Raw genomic sequence first — 18,945 nt, forward strand, 5'->3', positions numbered from 1 at the left:
ATATTGTATTTTCTAGTTTTAACATTTAAGCATAACTGAAATCATTTTGTTTGGATTTAAATTAGACCAGACTAGTTAAGTTGAAATGAGCTCTATTAAGGTTATTTTAAAACCGTTATAAATTTATGATTAATACATTTAATTTACTCAAACAAAAAATGAATCGAAAAGTTGAATTGAAAACACTGCTCTAAAACATTAGATTAGTGATCAATGTGAAGTATTATGAACATATTGATTAATAGGTTATACTTCTTCCATTCCAAATTAGTTAGGGAACATGTTTTAACTTTCTATATTCTTCACCAACACCACTTTGGGTCTTTTCTTTTCGGCTTAATTTCAGTTCAGCTCCAATCAATTCAATTTCTAATTTCCTTCTCTCATGAACAATTCATTTTTTTTTTTTTTTGAAGAAATGAACAATTCATTTTAGTTCAACTCTAATCAATTCTATTCAATTAACTCAATTCAAAAAATAAGAAAAATCTCTTTGAGTAGCTTTGGTAAATTATACGAGTAAGAAAAATATAATCATAAAAGATCTCGTCATATTTCCTCTCACTATGTATTTTTATTTTTCAAAGTATTAACTTTTTATAATTTTTACTTATTGATAATTAGAATTGCTTAAGGTAAATTTATTCATAGTCAAACTTAATAAAAGAAAGGAAAATTTGCAAATTACTACCGCAGGCTAATACCACTTTGTAAATTACTACCGCAAATTAAAAAAGTTGTGAATTACTACTGCAAAAAATTTTAAGATGTTGCAATTACTACCAAACCCCCATTTAACCCAACTATAACGTCATTATATCACTTTAACCCATGGTTAAAGCTCTTAACCATGGTCAAACATGGGTTAAAGCCTTTAACCATGACGTCATTATATCCCTAACCCATTTTTTTTTTGGAAGCTGGTTAAGGCCCTTAACCATGGTCAAACATGGGTTAAAGGGATATCATGACGTCATAGTTGGGTTTAATGGGGGTTTGGTAATAATCGCAACATCTTAAAAAATTTTGCAGTAGTAATTCACAACTTTTTTAATTTGCGGTATTAATTTACAAAGTGGTATTAACTTGCGGTAGTAATTGGCAAATTATCCTAAAAGAAACGTATCAACTAATTTAGAACATATCAACTTAATATTAGCTGAAGTTAGAGAACATGGTACAAATCTCATACAGGCAAACAAATGAGACTAAATAGAGTCATGTAGGCTGTAAAGAAGACAGCCACTTCAGAAATAATTAGGTTACATTAGTTAAACTTGTCCAAAACCTGAAACATTAGATGAAACTAAAAATGATTATAGACAATCTAAAATTTAATATATGAAGGTGCCTAAAGATCAAGATGCTGTACAATTCATCCAAGCCTCATATTAATCTGCGCTTTCCCTTTCTGATATAATCAGCTCTTAATCTATTTTCGTCGCTCTCCGGTGAGTCTTCAACAATCTGTTCTTGTAGAACACGACCACGATTTCTTGATAATTTTCTAATTGGGGTCGTTGTAGCAGCTTTTTCAGGAACTTCATTTTCTGATACAGTTGGTAGCTCTGAATCAGCAGATGTATCTGCCGGAACCCTGTGTGGCATCAGCTCCTCGCCTTCTCCAACAGAATCCATCATCAACTGTAAAATCAATCAAGTGATATGTTATAGCACATCCTTGAATCAGCTAAGTTACTGGTATACAGCAACCATTAATATTGTACTCTGTAACAAGCATGCTGAAATACTATAAAATATGTTTGTTGTTCTTGACAAATTCACCAACTTTAACACCTTACTCAGAATTTCAGAGATACGTAGTGATATAGTGAATATTTGTTCATAAAGGTTCATGAATCCCATGAACTTGAATGCTTGGTTTTCCAGCCAACTATGCCTCGGATTATTCCAACCCAAGCTTCAAAATAATGAGAGAAGCACAAATCGCCTGTGTTGGCAATTACTTTAGCTGGAAAAAGGTTGAGCTACATGCTAAGCCTACTTCTAAAAGATCAAGCAGCACATCTGTGAAACTAGATGAAACTATCAAACAGCAAACTTGGGTGATTGGTGCTACTAGGGCCTAATCGACATAGCTTAGGCAAACTGGCTAATATTCAATGGAACTCAGCTTCTGTAAGAAAATAAGCAGAATCACTACTTTCCAGTCCTTGAAAAAGGAATCCATACAACGAAATTCACGCAGGATTAAAGATGGGAAATACAATATAGCAGCTGCGCGGGGTTCGAACTGCATATTTACCTTCCAGTCCTTGAAGTCGTATCTAAAGATAAAGTGACTGTACGCAACTTTGCCTGATGTGATATCTTCAGCAGATGGAGCATTCTTAGGGCCTGCCAAAGGGAAAGAAACAATACATTAGCATTGCCGTCAAAAAAAAAAAAAAAAAAAAAAAAAAAGCTGACGAGGCAATGAGTGCATCATAGAGATAGTTTGTGCATAAATATAAATCAGTTGATCAGCTGCGGCTCTTACAAACAAAATGGCCATCCGCATCTGCAGTGATTTTAGCTCTTCCATCTTTCACTAAAAATGACAAAGCAAATAAGTTTTCCACTGTCTGTGCATAAGATGTTCTGTTCAGAATTAAATTTTCAAGGCGAACCCTCCGATATTTCCCCAAAATGCCAAACATTATTGACATATTCTTATCTGTATCAGTTTTCTCTTCCACAGTGCTATCAAGCTGCAATAAAACCAACAGACATCTAGTGAATAATATGCAAAACACATTGTAAAAATATCAATCAACTAAGAATATACCGATCAACCTCTCTCATTAACAATCAAGAATTAAAAAGGTCAATTAACAAACTAGGCAGCTCTACAGTCCCTACCTCTTCAGGCCGTGAAGTATCAGTTGGCTTGACATGTTTTTTCCGAACTACAGTCTTCCTTCTCTTTAGTTCAGAAGACATAGGCCCTAGCCTGGAAAGTTAACAAAGGCAGATGTGAAATCTAGATAAATAAAATAGTAGAGAACTTTTGGATCAATAGAAAGGTTTGCAGAAAGTAACTAACATGGTACAACATCCAGTGCCTTTTCTGAAAATTTGAGAAATTGCAAGCCCAATGTCTTTCCAAAGTATCGTGTTCCCAGAACCATCTACACTGCCCGTAGCACCACCACCTTGACGACTATAATCCCTAAGCAGGCAAGACACAAAATCTGATGGAGTCACACCTTCATTTTTTTGAGCCCTAACAGTTTTCACAAAACTGCTTGTAATGTCATATAAAGCCTCTGCATCAGCCACTTGCTCCCGAGGCTTCCGAACTGAAACCAATACATAGAGAATACAAAATTTAAACCAAGATTAATGCATAATTTGTCCTTTGTCTTGATTAATTATCTTGGTATGAATATTTGAGCATTGAGACCTCATTGGAGTTATACTACAATTAAGAATTTGAAGTTATCGGCAGATAATGCCAGTGAGAGAGAGTGGGAGAGAGAGCATTATCTAGCAATCAAATCCCCTCCCAATCTATGTTAATTCTCTGCCTCTACCCAGGACTTTCATGCTTTCATTTGGCTATGTCCTGAGCTTTTGAAAGTTACTCCTATATTGCTATTATAAATGTAACTAATATCCAGATAATTACAGCACTTCGTCAGCTTAACTTTCTATTATGTGTTTACCCCTCGATCAAACAAACGCCTCAAAAGTTCTTTATAAAAGCAAGCACAGCACATACAAAGTGCATAATTTGCTGCTCTAGAAAATGCCCAAAAATCGCAGTCAAAGAGTTCCACCATGAACTTAATGGACTCTCTAAAACACTATCCCACAACATCTTTACATACATGATACATCCAAGCCAATTCTATCAAACATCAAATATAACACTAGCAAAATAATGAGTATATAGGTTACACTAATCACTCAAGGCCCTTGATCAAACCTACAATTTCACAATACTTGCGACTTACGAGTACCCTAAGCCCTAACCAGGTAGAACCAAACATCAATCAAATTGGCTAAAATTGCCAATGTTAATATTTTCCCCACGAAATCTTTGGCCTATTACCAGTACTTCATTTGCTAAGCAATGTACTTCACATTAATTTATATGCATGTTCTAAAAATGTCACAGCATTTAAAAATCAAGACATTAATAAGCAATGTACTTCAAATAATTGAATTCCATATAAAAGCAAAAGGCATAATTTATAAAAACTGCATTACAATTGACAAAAACATAAAATGATGTTAAAAGTTGAAATCAATGAACACCTTTCTTATGCAAACTCTCAACTTCATCAATCATAGTCTTGAACCTATCGGAATCCGGCCGCAACAAATCATCAGCTCCACCTACCAATTCAATATACCTTAATTAGCTCAACAATCACAACACAAACACCAATAAAACACAAAAATTCAAAGTGAGAAAGAAATAGAGAAAAACCAGATAGTAAATTCTTGACGGCGAGATATCTAGACCGAAGATTTCTCCTAACAACAACTTCATCTTCTTCCTCCTCTTCTCCTTCCACACTTCCGCGCTGCGACGGCGGCCGTGGCTTCCGCTCTACGGCGGCGGAATCACCGGCGCTATTTTTCCGACTCCTCAATCCTCGATCAACAACAGTAGCAGGAGCAGCAGCATTCTTACTAGTACTTCCTTTCTCTTTCTTTACTTTCACCATTGTTGCTAAAACCCTAGAATTCAGAATTTGAAATCAAGGTACTTTCCCAAAAAATTGATTGAGATTGAAGAAGATGGAACCCTAAAACGGAGGAAATCTGGAAATTGGGGGAATTAATTAAAGAAGACGAATTGAAGAAAAAGGGAAGAATGAATATTAGAAAAATTAAAAAATAAAATTACAAGTGTAGAAATAATGAAAATGTGGAATAATTTAATGAGAAGAGAGCGGGGTTTGGGGTTCGAAATTTCGAAGAGTTGAGGTTTTTCCCGCACTCTCTCTGTCTTTTACCTCAATTAGGGCTGTACACCGGTCTAAAACCGGAACGGACCTGACCCGGACCTGAATGGACCGGGACCTGAATTAGTGAATTTTGAGGACCGGAGACCGGAGCTGAAGATTCAGGTCCGATTCCGGGTCAGACTTGAACAATCAGGTCTAGTCCGGGTTTGGACCTGAACAGACCTGATTCATGATTTTTTTTTTGTTTTTTTAAAAAAAATAAATAAATAGCCTACTAGACTTGTGTATGGACCGGAGCAAGGGTTGTCGCGCGACGGACGTCGGTGGTTGAACTACCAGTTGTCGCGTCACCTCGTGAGGGTGACTGGTGGTTGGTAGCTTAGGGAGCAGGTGTGTCGCACACTCACGCTGGTTGGTGGTGCAGCGTCTGGGAGGTTTTCGTGCTGGTGGCTAGTACAGCGGGGCAACGACGTGTAGGGGGGTTTCGTGCTGGTGGCTGGTGCAGCGGTGTGCAGGAGGGTTTCGCGCTGGTGGCTGGTGCAGGAGGCGGATCGGAGGGTTTCGCGTTGGTGGCTGGCAGCGTGAAAGGTTTTCACCCTGGTAATTGGTGCAGCGTAAGGGGTAAGGGGGGTTTAGGGTGATGGGCGATGCCGCTGGTGGGCGATGGATGCCTGGCCGGTGTATGATAGTGGTGGACTGGTGGTCGCCTGAGGTGAGTGGGTGAGTGTTGTCGACTGAGAGAAAGTGTGTGAGGGATTTAGGGTTTAGAAATGAAAACTGATTTGTTGTTTTGATTTTTGGAAAAAAAGTTTTTTTTTTTTTTTTTTTAATACTAAAACACAATTTTACCGGGTTTCAGGTCTAGACCTGAAAACCCCGGGTTTGGACCTGATCCGGACCGGGACCGGAAACCTTGAATTTTAAGGACCGGGACCGGACCTGAATCTACAGGTCCGGGTCAGGTCCGGTCCCAACAGGTCCGGATCAGGTCGGTTTTCAGGTCCGGTCCTGTGGATGTACACCCCTAACCTCAATTGTGAAAAATTTGTTTACTCGTGGTTTTTTATGAAGGGGAGGACGATAGGTTTAGGGCATTCGGTAAGATTTCAAGGAATATACCTGTTTGTTCTGATTTACTGAATAGTCTGAACTGAACTAAATTATTTATGAGAGAAAAAAAATTAAGAAATGAATTGAAACTAAGCTGAATAGATTAGGCATTAAGAGTGTTCTACTTGTTGAAGTTCTTTTCTGTTTTTAGGTAAATGGCGATAAATAAAACACGTTTATATACTACCTCCGTTTTATATTATTTGCAATGATTTGACATAAAGTGGAAAAGAAAAATGTCTAATTGTTGCAAATAATATGAAACGGAGGAGTATCTTGTTTGGCAAAGGGTCTAAAGGTAACAAGGTTCGATTCGATTTTAAACTCGTTTCAGCATTATTTCGTTTATTTCCCTTGAAAACATGATTAGATAACATATTATAAGTAAATAAATATATAAGCGTAGTAAAAATGTTAATTAAGTAAAAAATTACAAGTCAACCATGTGTATAAGGACTACAAGTTTGCAATAAATTTAATACATTTAACTATTTAAGTATTTAACAAATTACAAAAGTTCACCAAGCTATGAAAAAAATCTGAGTTTTAGGTCCGAACCGGATTATTTTGGGTTTAGACCGGAATGAAAACCTGAAATCTTAAATTTTCTTAGATCGAACACCTGACTTGAATCAATCGTTCCATGTTTATTTGGTCTAATTCAGGTCTACAATACGGTCTAGAATTTGATATTTTTCGCGTTGGTTTTAGATTAGGTCGGTTTGGTAGGTTTTGACACCTTTAATCCCTTGTGGATGCTCTTATGCCACATAAGATTTTAAGCTAATCTCTTTCCTAGCTAGTTTGTGCCACAATGGTTTGTTACTAGCTAATTTGCTTGACCAAACTAATTTCATTTATTAGCTCAAATGATTAAGATAGTAGTTAGGGAATTTTCTTAATTGCAAGCAAGTCTCTAACTACAATCATTGGAGATGCTCTTACTAATTCCTCCGTTTTTTTTTGTATGAAAACTCTTATGTGGACCTGGTTCACAACAATATTATTGTGGACCTAAGGTTCGTACACGTACAATAACAACTGACATTATGTTGATTAGTGAATATCAACTAATACACTCTACCTATAAGCTAGTTAAGCAAATTCTCTCGATGGAAATTCTCCGCCCTCTTCCGAGCCACCTCCAAACCCACTGAAGTTAGCAAATCAATTAAATAGATCAAACAAAAAAACCTTGTTTGGCAAATAGCAAAAAATAAAACAAGGTTATATATCTTGTTTGGCAAAGGGTCTAAAAGTTATAAGGTTCGGTTCAGACTGATTTTGACTCATTTCAGCAATTTTTTCATTTATTCCCCTTGAAAACATGATTAGTGTCAAACTTTAGAGAATGAATTTTCTATATATCGTATTAGCTTTTGCACAAAGTATTTATACACCGTAAGATAAGAGATTAGGCCTTATAAATCGGCCCATTAACTAAATACAATACTAAGTACAATATTTGGGTTTAACACCCCCCCCCTCAAGTTAGAGCATGCAGGTCACTAATGTCCAACTTGCCAATAAGAAGATATAAGAATTGTTGCTTGCCAAGAGCCTTAGTAAAAATATCTGCTAATCGATCCGATGTCCACACATGAGAAGTACTAATAGTGTCGTCCCGAATAGCATCCCGAACATAGTGACAATCAACCTCAATATGCTTAGTATGCTCATGGAAAACTAGATCCTGGGCAATATATAACGCTAATTGACTATCACAAAATAGACTCATCGCACGTGGATGCGAAACTCCCAAACTTTTGAGTAGTGCCTTCAAACATTTTAACTCATCATCTACATGAGACATCGAATGATACTCTGCCTTTGAAGAAGACTTAGAGACAGTATGTTGCTTCTTAATCTTCCACGAAATAGGGGAACCACCAAGAAACACCAACCAACTAGAAATAGAATGTCTCGTCAAAGGACAACTAGCCCAATCCGAGTCACGCCAACCTGTCAAATGCAAATCACAATCTGAACTCAATAGTATCCCCTATCCTATACAACCCTTCAAATAGCGAACTGTACGAATGGCCGCCTCCTGGTGATCCTGATGAGGTGGTTGCATGAACTGTGACAAAATATGAACAGTATAGGCCAAATCCGGCCGAGTGAAAGATAATTATGAGACAACCCACAAGCCGCCTATATACCTTAGGATCATCAATAAGAGTAGAGTTCGATTTGGCTAAAGTGTGGTTCTGCTCAATCAGAATAGCAACCGGCTGAGCACCCAGAAGACCTGTTTCGGTAATGATATCAACAATATATTTCCTCTGACAAAGGAATTAACCTTCCGGACTTCTAGCAACCTCAATTCCTAAAAAATATTTCAAAACACCCAGATCTTTCATATGAAAACATGTGCTAAAGTAGGACTTAAATTCAGAAATAGCAGAAGAAGTATTCCCAGATATTATCAAGTCATCAACATAGACAAGAACACTAAGATGGATAGTTCCCCATTTCAGAGTGAAAAGGGAATCATCAAAGTACGATTGAGAAAACCCGTACCTTTTAAGAGGACCAGCTAACTTCGCAAACCAACAACAAGGTGCTTGGCGAAGGCCATATAGTGACTTCTGAAGACAAAAGACCAAATTAGATTTTGAGCCATGGAACCCGAGAAATGGATTCATATAAACTTCTTCATCAAGATCATCGTGAAAAAAGGCATTATGGACACCCATCTAATAAAATTCCCAATTTTTCGCCGCCGCAACAGCTAAGAAAGCGCGAACAGTGACCATTTTAGCAACAGGAGCAAATATTTCATTATAGTCAATGCCCTCAGCCCGATGATTGCCAAAAATAACAAAACGGGCCTTCAATCGTTCTATTGTGCCATCAGAATTATGTTTCACTTTGTAAACCCATCTGCACTTGAGAGCCTTCTTACCCGAAGGTAATTCTTCTATGACCCAGGTTTCATTATCTTCCAATGCAAATATTTCTTTTTTGCATAGCCTCTTCCTAACCTTCATGTTATATAGCTTCCATAGAATTTTGAGGCTCAACCGTTGTGTCTATAGCTGCAATAAATATACGATGTTGTATAGAAAATTTATCACAATTCACAAAAAAGTGTGCTAAGGGGTAAGAATTACCTAAGGAGCTTGTATTAGGCGATGAACTGTGAGAGATAGATGGTCATGGAAGAAAAACAGTATGTGCCACATAATCACGGTGCCATCCCGGAGGGTGTCTTTGACGCTGGCCACAATCCAAATCCAGAGAAGAAGTAGAGCGAAGGTTCGGAGCAGCCTGTGGGGTGCTGTTCGAAACAGTAGCAGGAGCAGCCCGCTCCGCGAGGCAGCCGCGAGCAGCATTGGAAGCCGCAACAGGGCTGCGTCTAACTTGCCAGACACATTTGTGGGAGCAGCCTTGGAAGAAGCAGTAGCGGTAGTAGGTGACGCAGTAGAAGTATGAGTAATAGGCGTAGCAAGGCTGGTATGTTCGGGAGCAATATCGGGGTTGAGGGAGCCCTCACCGACCTCTAGCACATGCTCTAGGTCGTCCAAAAAATCAATGTCAACACCAACATTATTGTAAGACACATCATCCGTACCCATATGAGTATCCATAACTCCAACATTATCAGCAAATGGAAACTCGATCATTTTCATAAAGCTTGACATCACTTTAAAAAAAAATGTCACCCGATTCCAAGTCATACACCTTCCAACCCTTTTTACCGTGAGGATAACCCACAAACACACACTTCCGACTCCTAGGAGCAAATTTATCACCCTTAGTTTTTTTTATTGTGAACAAAACAAAGACAGTCCAACCTAACACTCGTAATGCATCAAAACTAGGTGGCTTATCAAAGAGTAATTCAAAAGGGGTTTTATTACCTAGTAAACGAGAGGGGGTACGATTAATTAAATAAACCGCCCTAAGGACACACTCTCCCCAAAATCAATTGGAAAATTTGCTTGAAACATCAATGTACGACTCACATTTAAGATATGTTGGTGTTTACGCTCTACCCGACTATTTTGTTGTGGTGTACCAACACAAGAGGTTTGAAAAAGAATGCCATGTTCATCAAAATATGGAATCAAGTGTTTAAATTCCGTCCCATTATCACTTCGGATACATTTCACAGATACATCAAATTAGCATTTAAATATAGCAAAAAAAGAACAAAAAAAAAAAAGAATAAATTTCATTTTTGTCATTCAATAAATATACCCAAACACCTCTTGAAAAATCAGCAACAATAGTAAAAAAAAATAGCGTGCTTCACAAGAATAAGGAGTCTTATACGACCCCCACAAATCAAAATGTATCATCTCAAACATACGACTAGCTCTACTATCACTATTTGGAAAACTATCTTGGGTTTGCTTAGCTTGCAGACAAACTTCACAAGCTTTATTCAAAGATGTGCCACTAGAACTAGTACTAATAATAGCAGGAACTAACTTGACAATTGTATCCGAGGGATGTCCTAGATGACGATGCCATAACTCAAAGGTGGAGATCTCCGGAGTAGTCACTACACATACCGTTGGAAGTAGGAATGGCAACGGATCGGATTCGGGTCGGATGTGGCTAAATCCGAATCTGATCCGTTTAGTAAACGGACCCTAGACTCAGATCCAAATCCGAGTCCAAATCAGAAAAGTCCGAGTCCGAATCCGATCCGACTCGTAATTTTTGGATCCGAATCCGGTCCGTTTATAAGGACCTCCGAAATGATCCGGATATTTTTTTTTATTTTTTTTATTGTCATATACCTTTAATTGCTTATATTGTCATACTAATTAAAGTATAAACATAACATATTTAAATTATAAACTAAGTTACATAACAAAATTTTGCTACAAAACAAGCAAATAATTGTCCTAAGTTATAGAGCATATGCTTATACTCTCAGATTCGGACTCGGATCGGACTCTGTCGGACTTTGCGCAGAGTCCAAGTCCGATCCACCTCATATATTCGGATTCGGATCTATTTTATCGGATTCAGATTCGGACTAATTTTAAACGGATTTGAATCGGATCTTTTCCTTCGGAACGGATCAGATTTGAATCGAACTCGGATTAAATTGCCATCCCTAGTTGGAAGCCGCCGAAAGTAGTATAGTCCATCTATCCGTTCACCGCCTCCAATCAGGATCCTCGAGTGTTGGTATGTATAGCACACAAATAATCAGTGAATTGGACAAAACAAAATGAATCATCAATCATTTTCAACACCGATATTAAATTGCAATTTAATTGTGTAGTGGAACAAATAGAACATTCTCAAGAGTAATTCTTTCGGTCAAATACACTCGCCCCTCCTTTGTAGCCATAGCTTGTGCACCATCTGGGAGATCGACAGGACACGGAGATATGGCTTGAGCATCCATCAAACAAGACTCATTCCCTGTTACGTGGTTAGAGGAACCGGTCGGTGTCTATAATCCAAGGCAAAGAAGACTCATCACTCAATTTTTCTTGTTGACGAGTAGCAGCCATGTTCAATAAAATTCGCACATGTTCTGGCTGGAGTGTAGAGAGTGAAAAGAGATTATCATGTAAAGGAGGAGGAAAATCACCCATGGAGCAGCCACGGCATTAGCACGCACCGTGGGTTTGCTCGAGTCCAACACAACAACAACATTAGACGAGGCAGAGGTTGCCCCCTTATTCCCTTATTTCTCCACCCACCATAGAGGGTAACCATGTAAAATAAAGCACCCCAAGTTATCATGTTCCGAGCGCTTGCAGTAAGTGCAAAAAAGCTTTGATTTATCAACACGAGGGGTGGACTGAAATTGCCTACGGTCAGCTGGTGGAAGAGCAAACACATGGGCATCCTCCTTTGCCGTATGTGCCTTGGCTTGAGCAATGCTACGAGAGCGCTCCTCTTGAAGGAAGGCCTGGAAAGCGTGATCAAGAGTCACAGGAGGTTGTTGAGATAACAAATTAGTCTGCACCATTATAAATCAATTATCATCCACACCAATTAAAAATTGATGTAATTTTTCTTTTTCCTTATCTAATTCATACTTGGAAGCCACATTGCAAGTACACAAAGGCCACACTCACAGCCGTGAGGTGGTTTTAGGTGAGCGAGATCGTTAAATAATCCCATTAGAGTATTGTAGTAGTCCTCGATGCTCATGGTCGATTGGTCGGTGACTTCTTGCATAGAGTAATAGTAGCTCGTAGTTGTTGGAGATGAGGGCCATTAGCTTCACAAAAGGAAATTTTGCGAATAACTACCATTTAAATGACCACTTTTGAGAACAACTACCATTTAAAATTTTCTTTTGAAAAAACTACCACAAAAACACAAAAGGTTTGAGAAGTACTACCACATTTATTGTTTCCGGCGAGAATCTCCGTTTTTGGGGCATATTTTATAAAATTTCCCTAATAAAACCCAAATTAAATGATAATATTGCACTACATTAACCCTTAATTGGATTATACACTTCAATTGCCCCAAATCCCCCAATTTTGTAAAGCCTTTAATTCAATTTTTTTACCATAAACCCTAAATTTAAGTTTTAATTGAGAAATTAAATAAACTATAATGCAAAATTAAAGATAATTGACCTATAATTGTGTTTTACTATCGAAATCTCTTGTTTTCTATACCACAATTGATTGAAATCTTATAAACTAGGCTTTCTCAACCGGATATTCTTCTCGGAAAATAAAACGTGGTAGTGCTTTTCAAAGTTTTTGTGACTTTGTGGTAGTTTTTTTAAAAGAAATTAAAATTTTAAATGTTAGTTGTTCTCAAAAGTGGTCATTTAAAAGGTAGTTGTTGGCAAAATTTTCTTCACAAAAATGCTTCTCCAAATAGTCCCATAGTTTCTTAGCTTCATCGAAATAAGGCATGGAGGCCGCAAGTTTCAGTTCAACATCTCCAAGACACTATCATGGAATTAACAGTTTCCCAATCTAGCGTCTTCTTCTTCTCGAGTGGTTTGTTTATTGTGCCATCAACAAACTCGAATTTCCTTCTAGATTTCAAAGATAGGGTAATAGCCCTAGACCATGCCAAATAGTTATCACCCTTCAAGATGACATGAGTAATCAAATTGCCTGGTTGATCACCCAAACCAAGGTAGAAAGGAGATGAAGGGTCAATTTTACCATCATCCACCATTGTTGTTGTTAATTCGGCAGAGAAGAATAGAGAGTAGAAAAGATTAGAGATGATTAGAAAAAAAAATTCAGTGATTTAGGGTTTAAAGTCGTTTTGGCTCCGATACCATGTCAAACTTTAGACAATGAATTTTCTATATATTGTATTAGCTTATGCACAAAGTATTTATACACCCTAAGATAAGAGATTAGGCCTTATAAATTGGCCCATTAACTAAATACAATACTAAGTACAATATTAGGGCTTAACAATTAGATAACATATTATACGTGATAAAAAGGTTACTTAAGTTAAAAATTACAAGTCAACAATGTGTATAAGGACTACAAGTTTACAATAAATTTAATACATTTAACTATTTAAGTATTTAACAAATTACAAAAGTTTACCAAGTTATGAATAAAATTCGGGTTTCAAGTCCGGACCATATTATTATTTTGGGTTTAGACGAGATTGAAAACCTGGAATCTTAAATTTTCTTGGATTGAACACCTACTAAGTGACTGGGATCAATCGGTCCATGTTTGGTCTGATTAAGGTCTACAACACGGTCTAGAATTTGATATTTTTCGAGTTGGTTTCAGATCGGGTCGGTCTGGTAGGTTTTAACAACTTTTAGTGCCTTGTGGATTCTCTTATGTCATAAGATTTTAAGTTAATCTCTTTCGTAGCTAGTTTGTGCCCCAATGGTTCATTCCTAGGCTCCTAGCTAATTTACTTGACTAAAATAATTTCATTTATTAGCTCAAATGGTTAAGAGAGTAGTTAGGGAATTTTATAAATTGCAAGCAAGCCTCTAACTAAAATCATTGGCGATGCTCTTAGTACTTCCTCAGTTTTTTATATTAAAACTCTTTCGTGATCCTGGTTCACAGTAATATTATTGTGGACTTGAGATCCGTACAATTCTTATTTAAAATAATGATTGATAAATCACATTTATATAGGATTTATAGGCACGTTTATGCTAAGTATATAGTAGCTTTTTAGGTTCTTTTGTTGCTTTTTATGACGTAAATTCATAAGTTGTTTGTTTTGTGCTCTATTACGCCCCGTTTGTGTTTTTCTCAATGTTTCAGGTGATTTTATAGTCATTTGGACGCTTTCGAAGTGTTTGGAGTTGATTAGGATGATATTTAGATGGAAGCCGATAAATCGAGTTTATTAATCGAAGATACCATGTTCGTGAATGTTGATTTTGAAATTTATATAAATGAGGAATGAATATAGCATCCACAAGGGTTGTTATTCACTTTTTGGAAACGAATTTGAGTAAGAAACGAAGAAAAACGATATTTTACAATGTGACAAAACTGACCTTTGTCCACTCTTTTGATCATAACTTGTGTTCTACATATCGGATTGAAGTGATTCAAATTGCGTTGGAAACTAGACTTAAAGAGATTTCCAATGATAGGTTGCACGCCTAAGAAGCTTCCTATAACAGAAGTTATGGGCGTTTGAATCCAAGTGATGCAGTCAGCCTCCCGCGGGATGTTGCTGCGCCCCTGTCCCGCGACCACTCGACACTAGCCGCTGTTACTGCCAGCCCGCGGCCACCATCCTGCGCCCGTTGGTCTGGTTCGAGCAGCCTTGAAGCCTCGAGTAGCTTTTTCATTCCGCATCGTCACAAGTCTTCGGGCCACGTCATCTTCTATCATCCAATAATAATTCAACTTATGTAATCTTTATTTTCTTATTTCTTTTCTTTAATTATTTTTAGATTAGATTTAGGATTTTATAAATACTCAAAGGATATCATTTTTCCCTTAGGCCATTTTTACATTCGTTTTCTTAGCCCTAGTTTTTCTCATGGGCAACTCCACTCCATGGATTCTCCACGGATTGTTCTTGTAATCCCCCATATTTTTAAATATATTATAAATGAAATTATATATTATTTATAATATTTATTTGTATTTTTTCCGGAATTTAATTTCAAAAGTTTCAATTTTTAATTTTGGGTCGAAAATTATTTTGGTACAAATTTTTATACATACCTTCATTCTATAATTCATGTCCAAACAATCAAAGCCAATCTCACTTTACATATTTAATTGACCCATTAATTTTATGAGGCCCAATCTTACAACTTGCCCTACACCACTCTCTCTCCTATAAATACCCCATACATCCCCTAAATTTTTCCCACACTAAAGGTTAGTCTTATTTTCTCTCCTCTTTATTTTATTTTCTTATTTTCCTTTTATTCTTCTTTTTCCTTTTATTTTCTTTTCTTTCCTTTTCTTTCTTCTTTCTCCTCCTTACGTGAGTTTCACTCACACTCACCACCATTGTTGCCACCCTTCTGCCGCCCAGCCACCACCGGCGCCCCTCACCACCGCCGGCCACCTGACACCGGCGACCCACCCATTTGTGTCTCCCCAAAACCAAACCCAGTGATGAGTACCTTTCACATTGAATCATAATCGAATGAAGTGAAAGTGTGGAAAGTCTAGTGTTGCGGATAGTTTTAATTTCTTTTCTCTTCTCTCTGTTTTTGAAAACTTATTTTAAGAAAACAGCTAATCCGGTTTGGTTGGTCCACGATATGGGTCCAATAGTGGTGTAGTTGGATAGGGCTTGACAAGAGCTTTCCAACGATATATTATAAGCCCAATTCCGATAAATATTGAGGAAGTTATGGCCAAATTACTAAACTAGGCCCGGTTTGAGCCTTATATGCGGCCCAATGATCTAGGGGAGGGCCTAATATGGATTTATCATTCCTAATGCAATTAGGAATGGTTTTAGTCTTCTAGATTCTTCTAGAAGATTCTTTTCATTCCTAATTCAATTAGCATTGATAAATTGACTTTTGTTGATTTTTCAGAGTTTTAATTAAAATCAAAGAGCATTTTTGAGGAAAAATACGATTTTATCCTCCTGTACGGCAATTTCTATCTGATTTTAAGAAAACGCGTGAATTTCGGAATCAGCGCCAAAAGCCAGCTGTAACGCCTGGCGCTAGCATTGGCGTCTGACGCCAATAGCCAGCGTTGGCGCTAATTCAATTTTATGTGCGCCTGAACTCTGTTTTGATATTTTATCTTTTTTGGCTGATTTTCTTTATAAATAGCGTCGTGAAAACTCCGTTTTCATTCATCAACAGTCATCAATTTTCACCAATTTTCATTCATCTACAATATACCAACTCTCATCAAGATTTCATTACTCTCTCTCTCTTTTTCTAAACTAGCTTCTCTCAAATACAAAATTCCGCATTCATTAGATCTAGATACACCTAGCCATATTCGAAGTTGCCTTCGCCCTAGATGTGAAAGGTTTAATTTCTGAGGGTTTGGTCCCAAATCTCTATTTCAATTATTTAATTTAATTGTTTTGTTTATTATTTCCCTTGAAGTTACTAACGTACGTATTTTGTTATTAGAAAGAGGTACGAGGCATCCAAGTAAGTGCTTTAATTGTTTGCATTGATATTATGATATAGAAATCATGTTTAGGATGTTATTTTGATTCCTAGTATCATGTTAGGATGCTTTTCTTAGTATGATATTTAGGGTGATTTGCTTATATCAAGTATGATTAAAAGTATGATGCTTCCTATGTTCTTCCTAATATTTATGATGTTAGTATCATGTTAGGGTTAAAGCTTTGATTTTTATTGCTTAGTGACATGCTAGGGTTTGTTATTAATCTTTTTAGTATCATTCCTAGGATCTTGCTATTATTATTATGCTTTATTATTAACATGAATATTTTTATGATTATAATTGTTATTATTTTTATGATGATTATTATTATGTTGCTTGATATTCATTGTTAGTGCTTGATCGCGCCTTTTATACATGTTTAAAGAGAATCTATACTTGTAATCACGCTTAATAAGATAATTAATAATCTTGTTTAGGTTAATTTGATTATAATTCAAGTGATCGCCAATAATAGTTTTATTTGTGCATTAATAGTCAACCAACATAGATAAACAGGTTTAGCGTTAATCCTATTGCTTGTATGTTAGTCAGAAAGCGCACATGAATACGATCTGAATAAAGTAGAAACCTATTATTAGGGTAGGTTCAATCTCTTTTAGGTTGGATTTGTACCTTCATCCCCGAACCCTATTTGGTTCAAGACCTTATGGAGTTGACGATCTCTTGGATCGTTAAGGGGTGTAACCTTCACCTCGTGAACGGTTTACAAGTTCCTAAAAAACTTGTTGGCGACTCTTTTGCTCTATCTTCTTCCCTTTTGGACGCCACCGTACTTTAGTGTATGATCACAGTGGGGTTCAAGCCAGGGGATTAATGTTTGAAATATTCCCCACGGTTTTTTGGCGACTCCACTGGGGAGGATTTCTATTTTAATTTCTGAATTTGTTTCGGCAATGATTTAGAATGAGTGGATGAGACTCGAAACGTTCTAAGTATTTCATGTGCGCAATTTTGATTAATATTATTGTCATATGCATAAAAAAGATCTCATTGGAAAGACCATCCGTAATGAGTTAAAACATAGGATTTTACACGTAGGAAATTTGAGAAATATCTTTCACAACTAGGACCGAAATAACACTGTGCGAAATTGGAAAATTTTATCGAGCACAGAAAGCTGCTGAGGCATGTAGGAATTAGCGTCAGCGACCAGGGTATTGGCGCCAGACATTTAACTGTAGCGCCAGACGACAGGCCTGTCGCCAGGCGCTACAGCTAAATCCAAGCGCCAATCTCCGATTTCTGGCGCCAAATTCTTCCAATACCGAGCCAGAAATATGCGTTCTAATTTTGACCAGTTTTTCGCATTGTTTGCTCGATCCTACTTCCTGATTGAGCTTTTTTCTCACTTTTCTGAAACCCATATGTGTTCTACATATGGACATAACCCTCTGGGAATTCATGCTCCATCTACCTGATTGAACGCTCTGAGCAACAAAGGGTACATCCGAGAATGTTGAATTCACCAAACCATGGAAGCGAGTTTTTTTCTAAAACTCGCGGTGTCCCATCCACTCGCGCCAACCCTTCACGGTTAGGCTTCCGCGTGGTGCATCCGGACAATTAACCATGGACCCTCTATTGACTAAACCATATCTCGAACTTTAGAGAACTAGAGCCATGGTTAGGTTGCAAACTCATTGCATCATATTGTGCCTACTTGACTAATTGTGCATTATTTGTTGTGCAAATACTATGATTTCTTAACCGTTTGTTTGACTTGTGTTGAGATTTAATAAATTAATGACTTAAAGAACTTTGCCTAATTAATTAATTGATTAATTAATTTGAGTGAATAAAGTCTAATATTTTAATCAGAATTGACCTAGTACGACTTTAGGCATGCCCCTGTTGATTAATAACACCGAAAACAGTCTCAGCTTGAAGCTCCAGCATTGGCGCCAAAAGATGAGCTGTAGCGCCACTCTGTGGGGTGTGGCGCCTGGCGACAGCTCTGTTGTCTGGCGCTACACTACACAGTGCGACGCCAGTCCTGTCGTTTTGACGACAGTTCGGATTATTGATCGAGTCATCACCTAGTGTCTAATTAACTAGTTTGCTAATTCAGTCGGTTAAATTTCGCTGTCAATAACACCTTGTCGAGTCATTAATTGAGTCTAGTCACATAGTCTAGCCACATGGTCATGACCCGAGTCTTAACATATAACCTACACTCACTAGTCTTAGCACACACTTTGAGTATATGTCACCATGACCATGTCTTAGGTTCATGCATGAGTCGGTTTTTTTCCGTCATTTAAGTTGGGGGTACATCCTATTCTTAATTCTTCATATCCCTCCATCTACATCATTTTTCTTCACATTCTATT

The 18,945-nt window shown here is 37.3% G+C and overlaps 1 protein-coding gene across 2 annotated transcripts; it reads right to left on the minus strand.

Annotated features, from left to right (window-relative positions):
- Positions 1-1,153: 1,153 nt before the first annotated feature.
- On the minus strand, positions 1,154-4,965 carry LOC145630930 (non-structural maintenance of chromosomes element 4 homolog A-like). Of its 2 annotated transcripts, XM_081683053.1 has the most exons (8): positions 4,862-4,941; positions 4,439-4,692; positions 4,264-4,344; positions 3,047-3,302; positions 2,863-2,953; positions 2,501-2,711; positions 2,267-2,358; positions 1,154-1,644 (listed from the first exon to the last, which is right to left on the minus strand). In XM_081683053.1, the coding sequence occupies exons 2-8, from the start codon at positions 4,677-4,679 to the stop codon at positions 1,387-1,389; spliced, it is 1,230 nt and encodes a 409-aa protein (XP_081539179.1). In that variant the 5' UTR covers positions 4,680-4,692; positions 4,862-4,941; the 3' UTR covers positions 1,154-1,386. The 2 variants fall into 2 exon arrangements, with proteins under 2 accessions (XP_081539179.1, XP_081539178.1); XM_081683052.1 differs by having other exon boundaries at positions 1,155-1,644; positions 4,439-4,965.
- Between the last annotated feature and the right edge of the window lie 13,980 nt (positions 4,966-18,945).

Source organism: Chenopodium album, chromosome 5, assembly GCF_948465745.1.
Source record: "Chenopodium album chromosome 5, dcCheAlbu1.1, whole genome shotgun sequence".
NCBI classification, from domain to species: domain Eukaryota; kingdom Viridiplantae; phylum Streptophyta; class Magnoliopsida; order Caryophyllales; family Amaranthaceae; genus Chenopodium; species Chenopodium album.

Coding starts and splice junctions, on each gene's coding strand:
- LOC145630930 (XM_081683053.1), bottom strand. CDS start 4,679: ATGGTGAAAGTAAAGAAAGAGAAAGGAAGTACTAGTAAGAATGCTGCT. Junction 2,712..2,862: donor ATACTTCACGGCCTGAAGAG/GTAGGGACTGTA, acceptor GTTTTATTGCAG/CTTGATAGCACTGTGGAAGA. Junction 1,645..2,266: donor ACGACTTCAAGGACTGGAAG/GTAAATATGCAG, acceptor TTGATTTTACAG/TTGATGATGGATTCTGTTGG.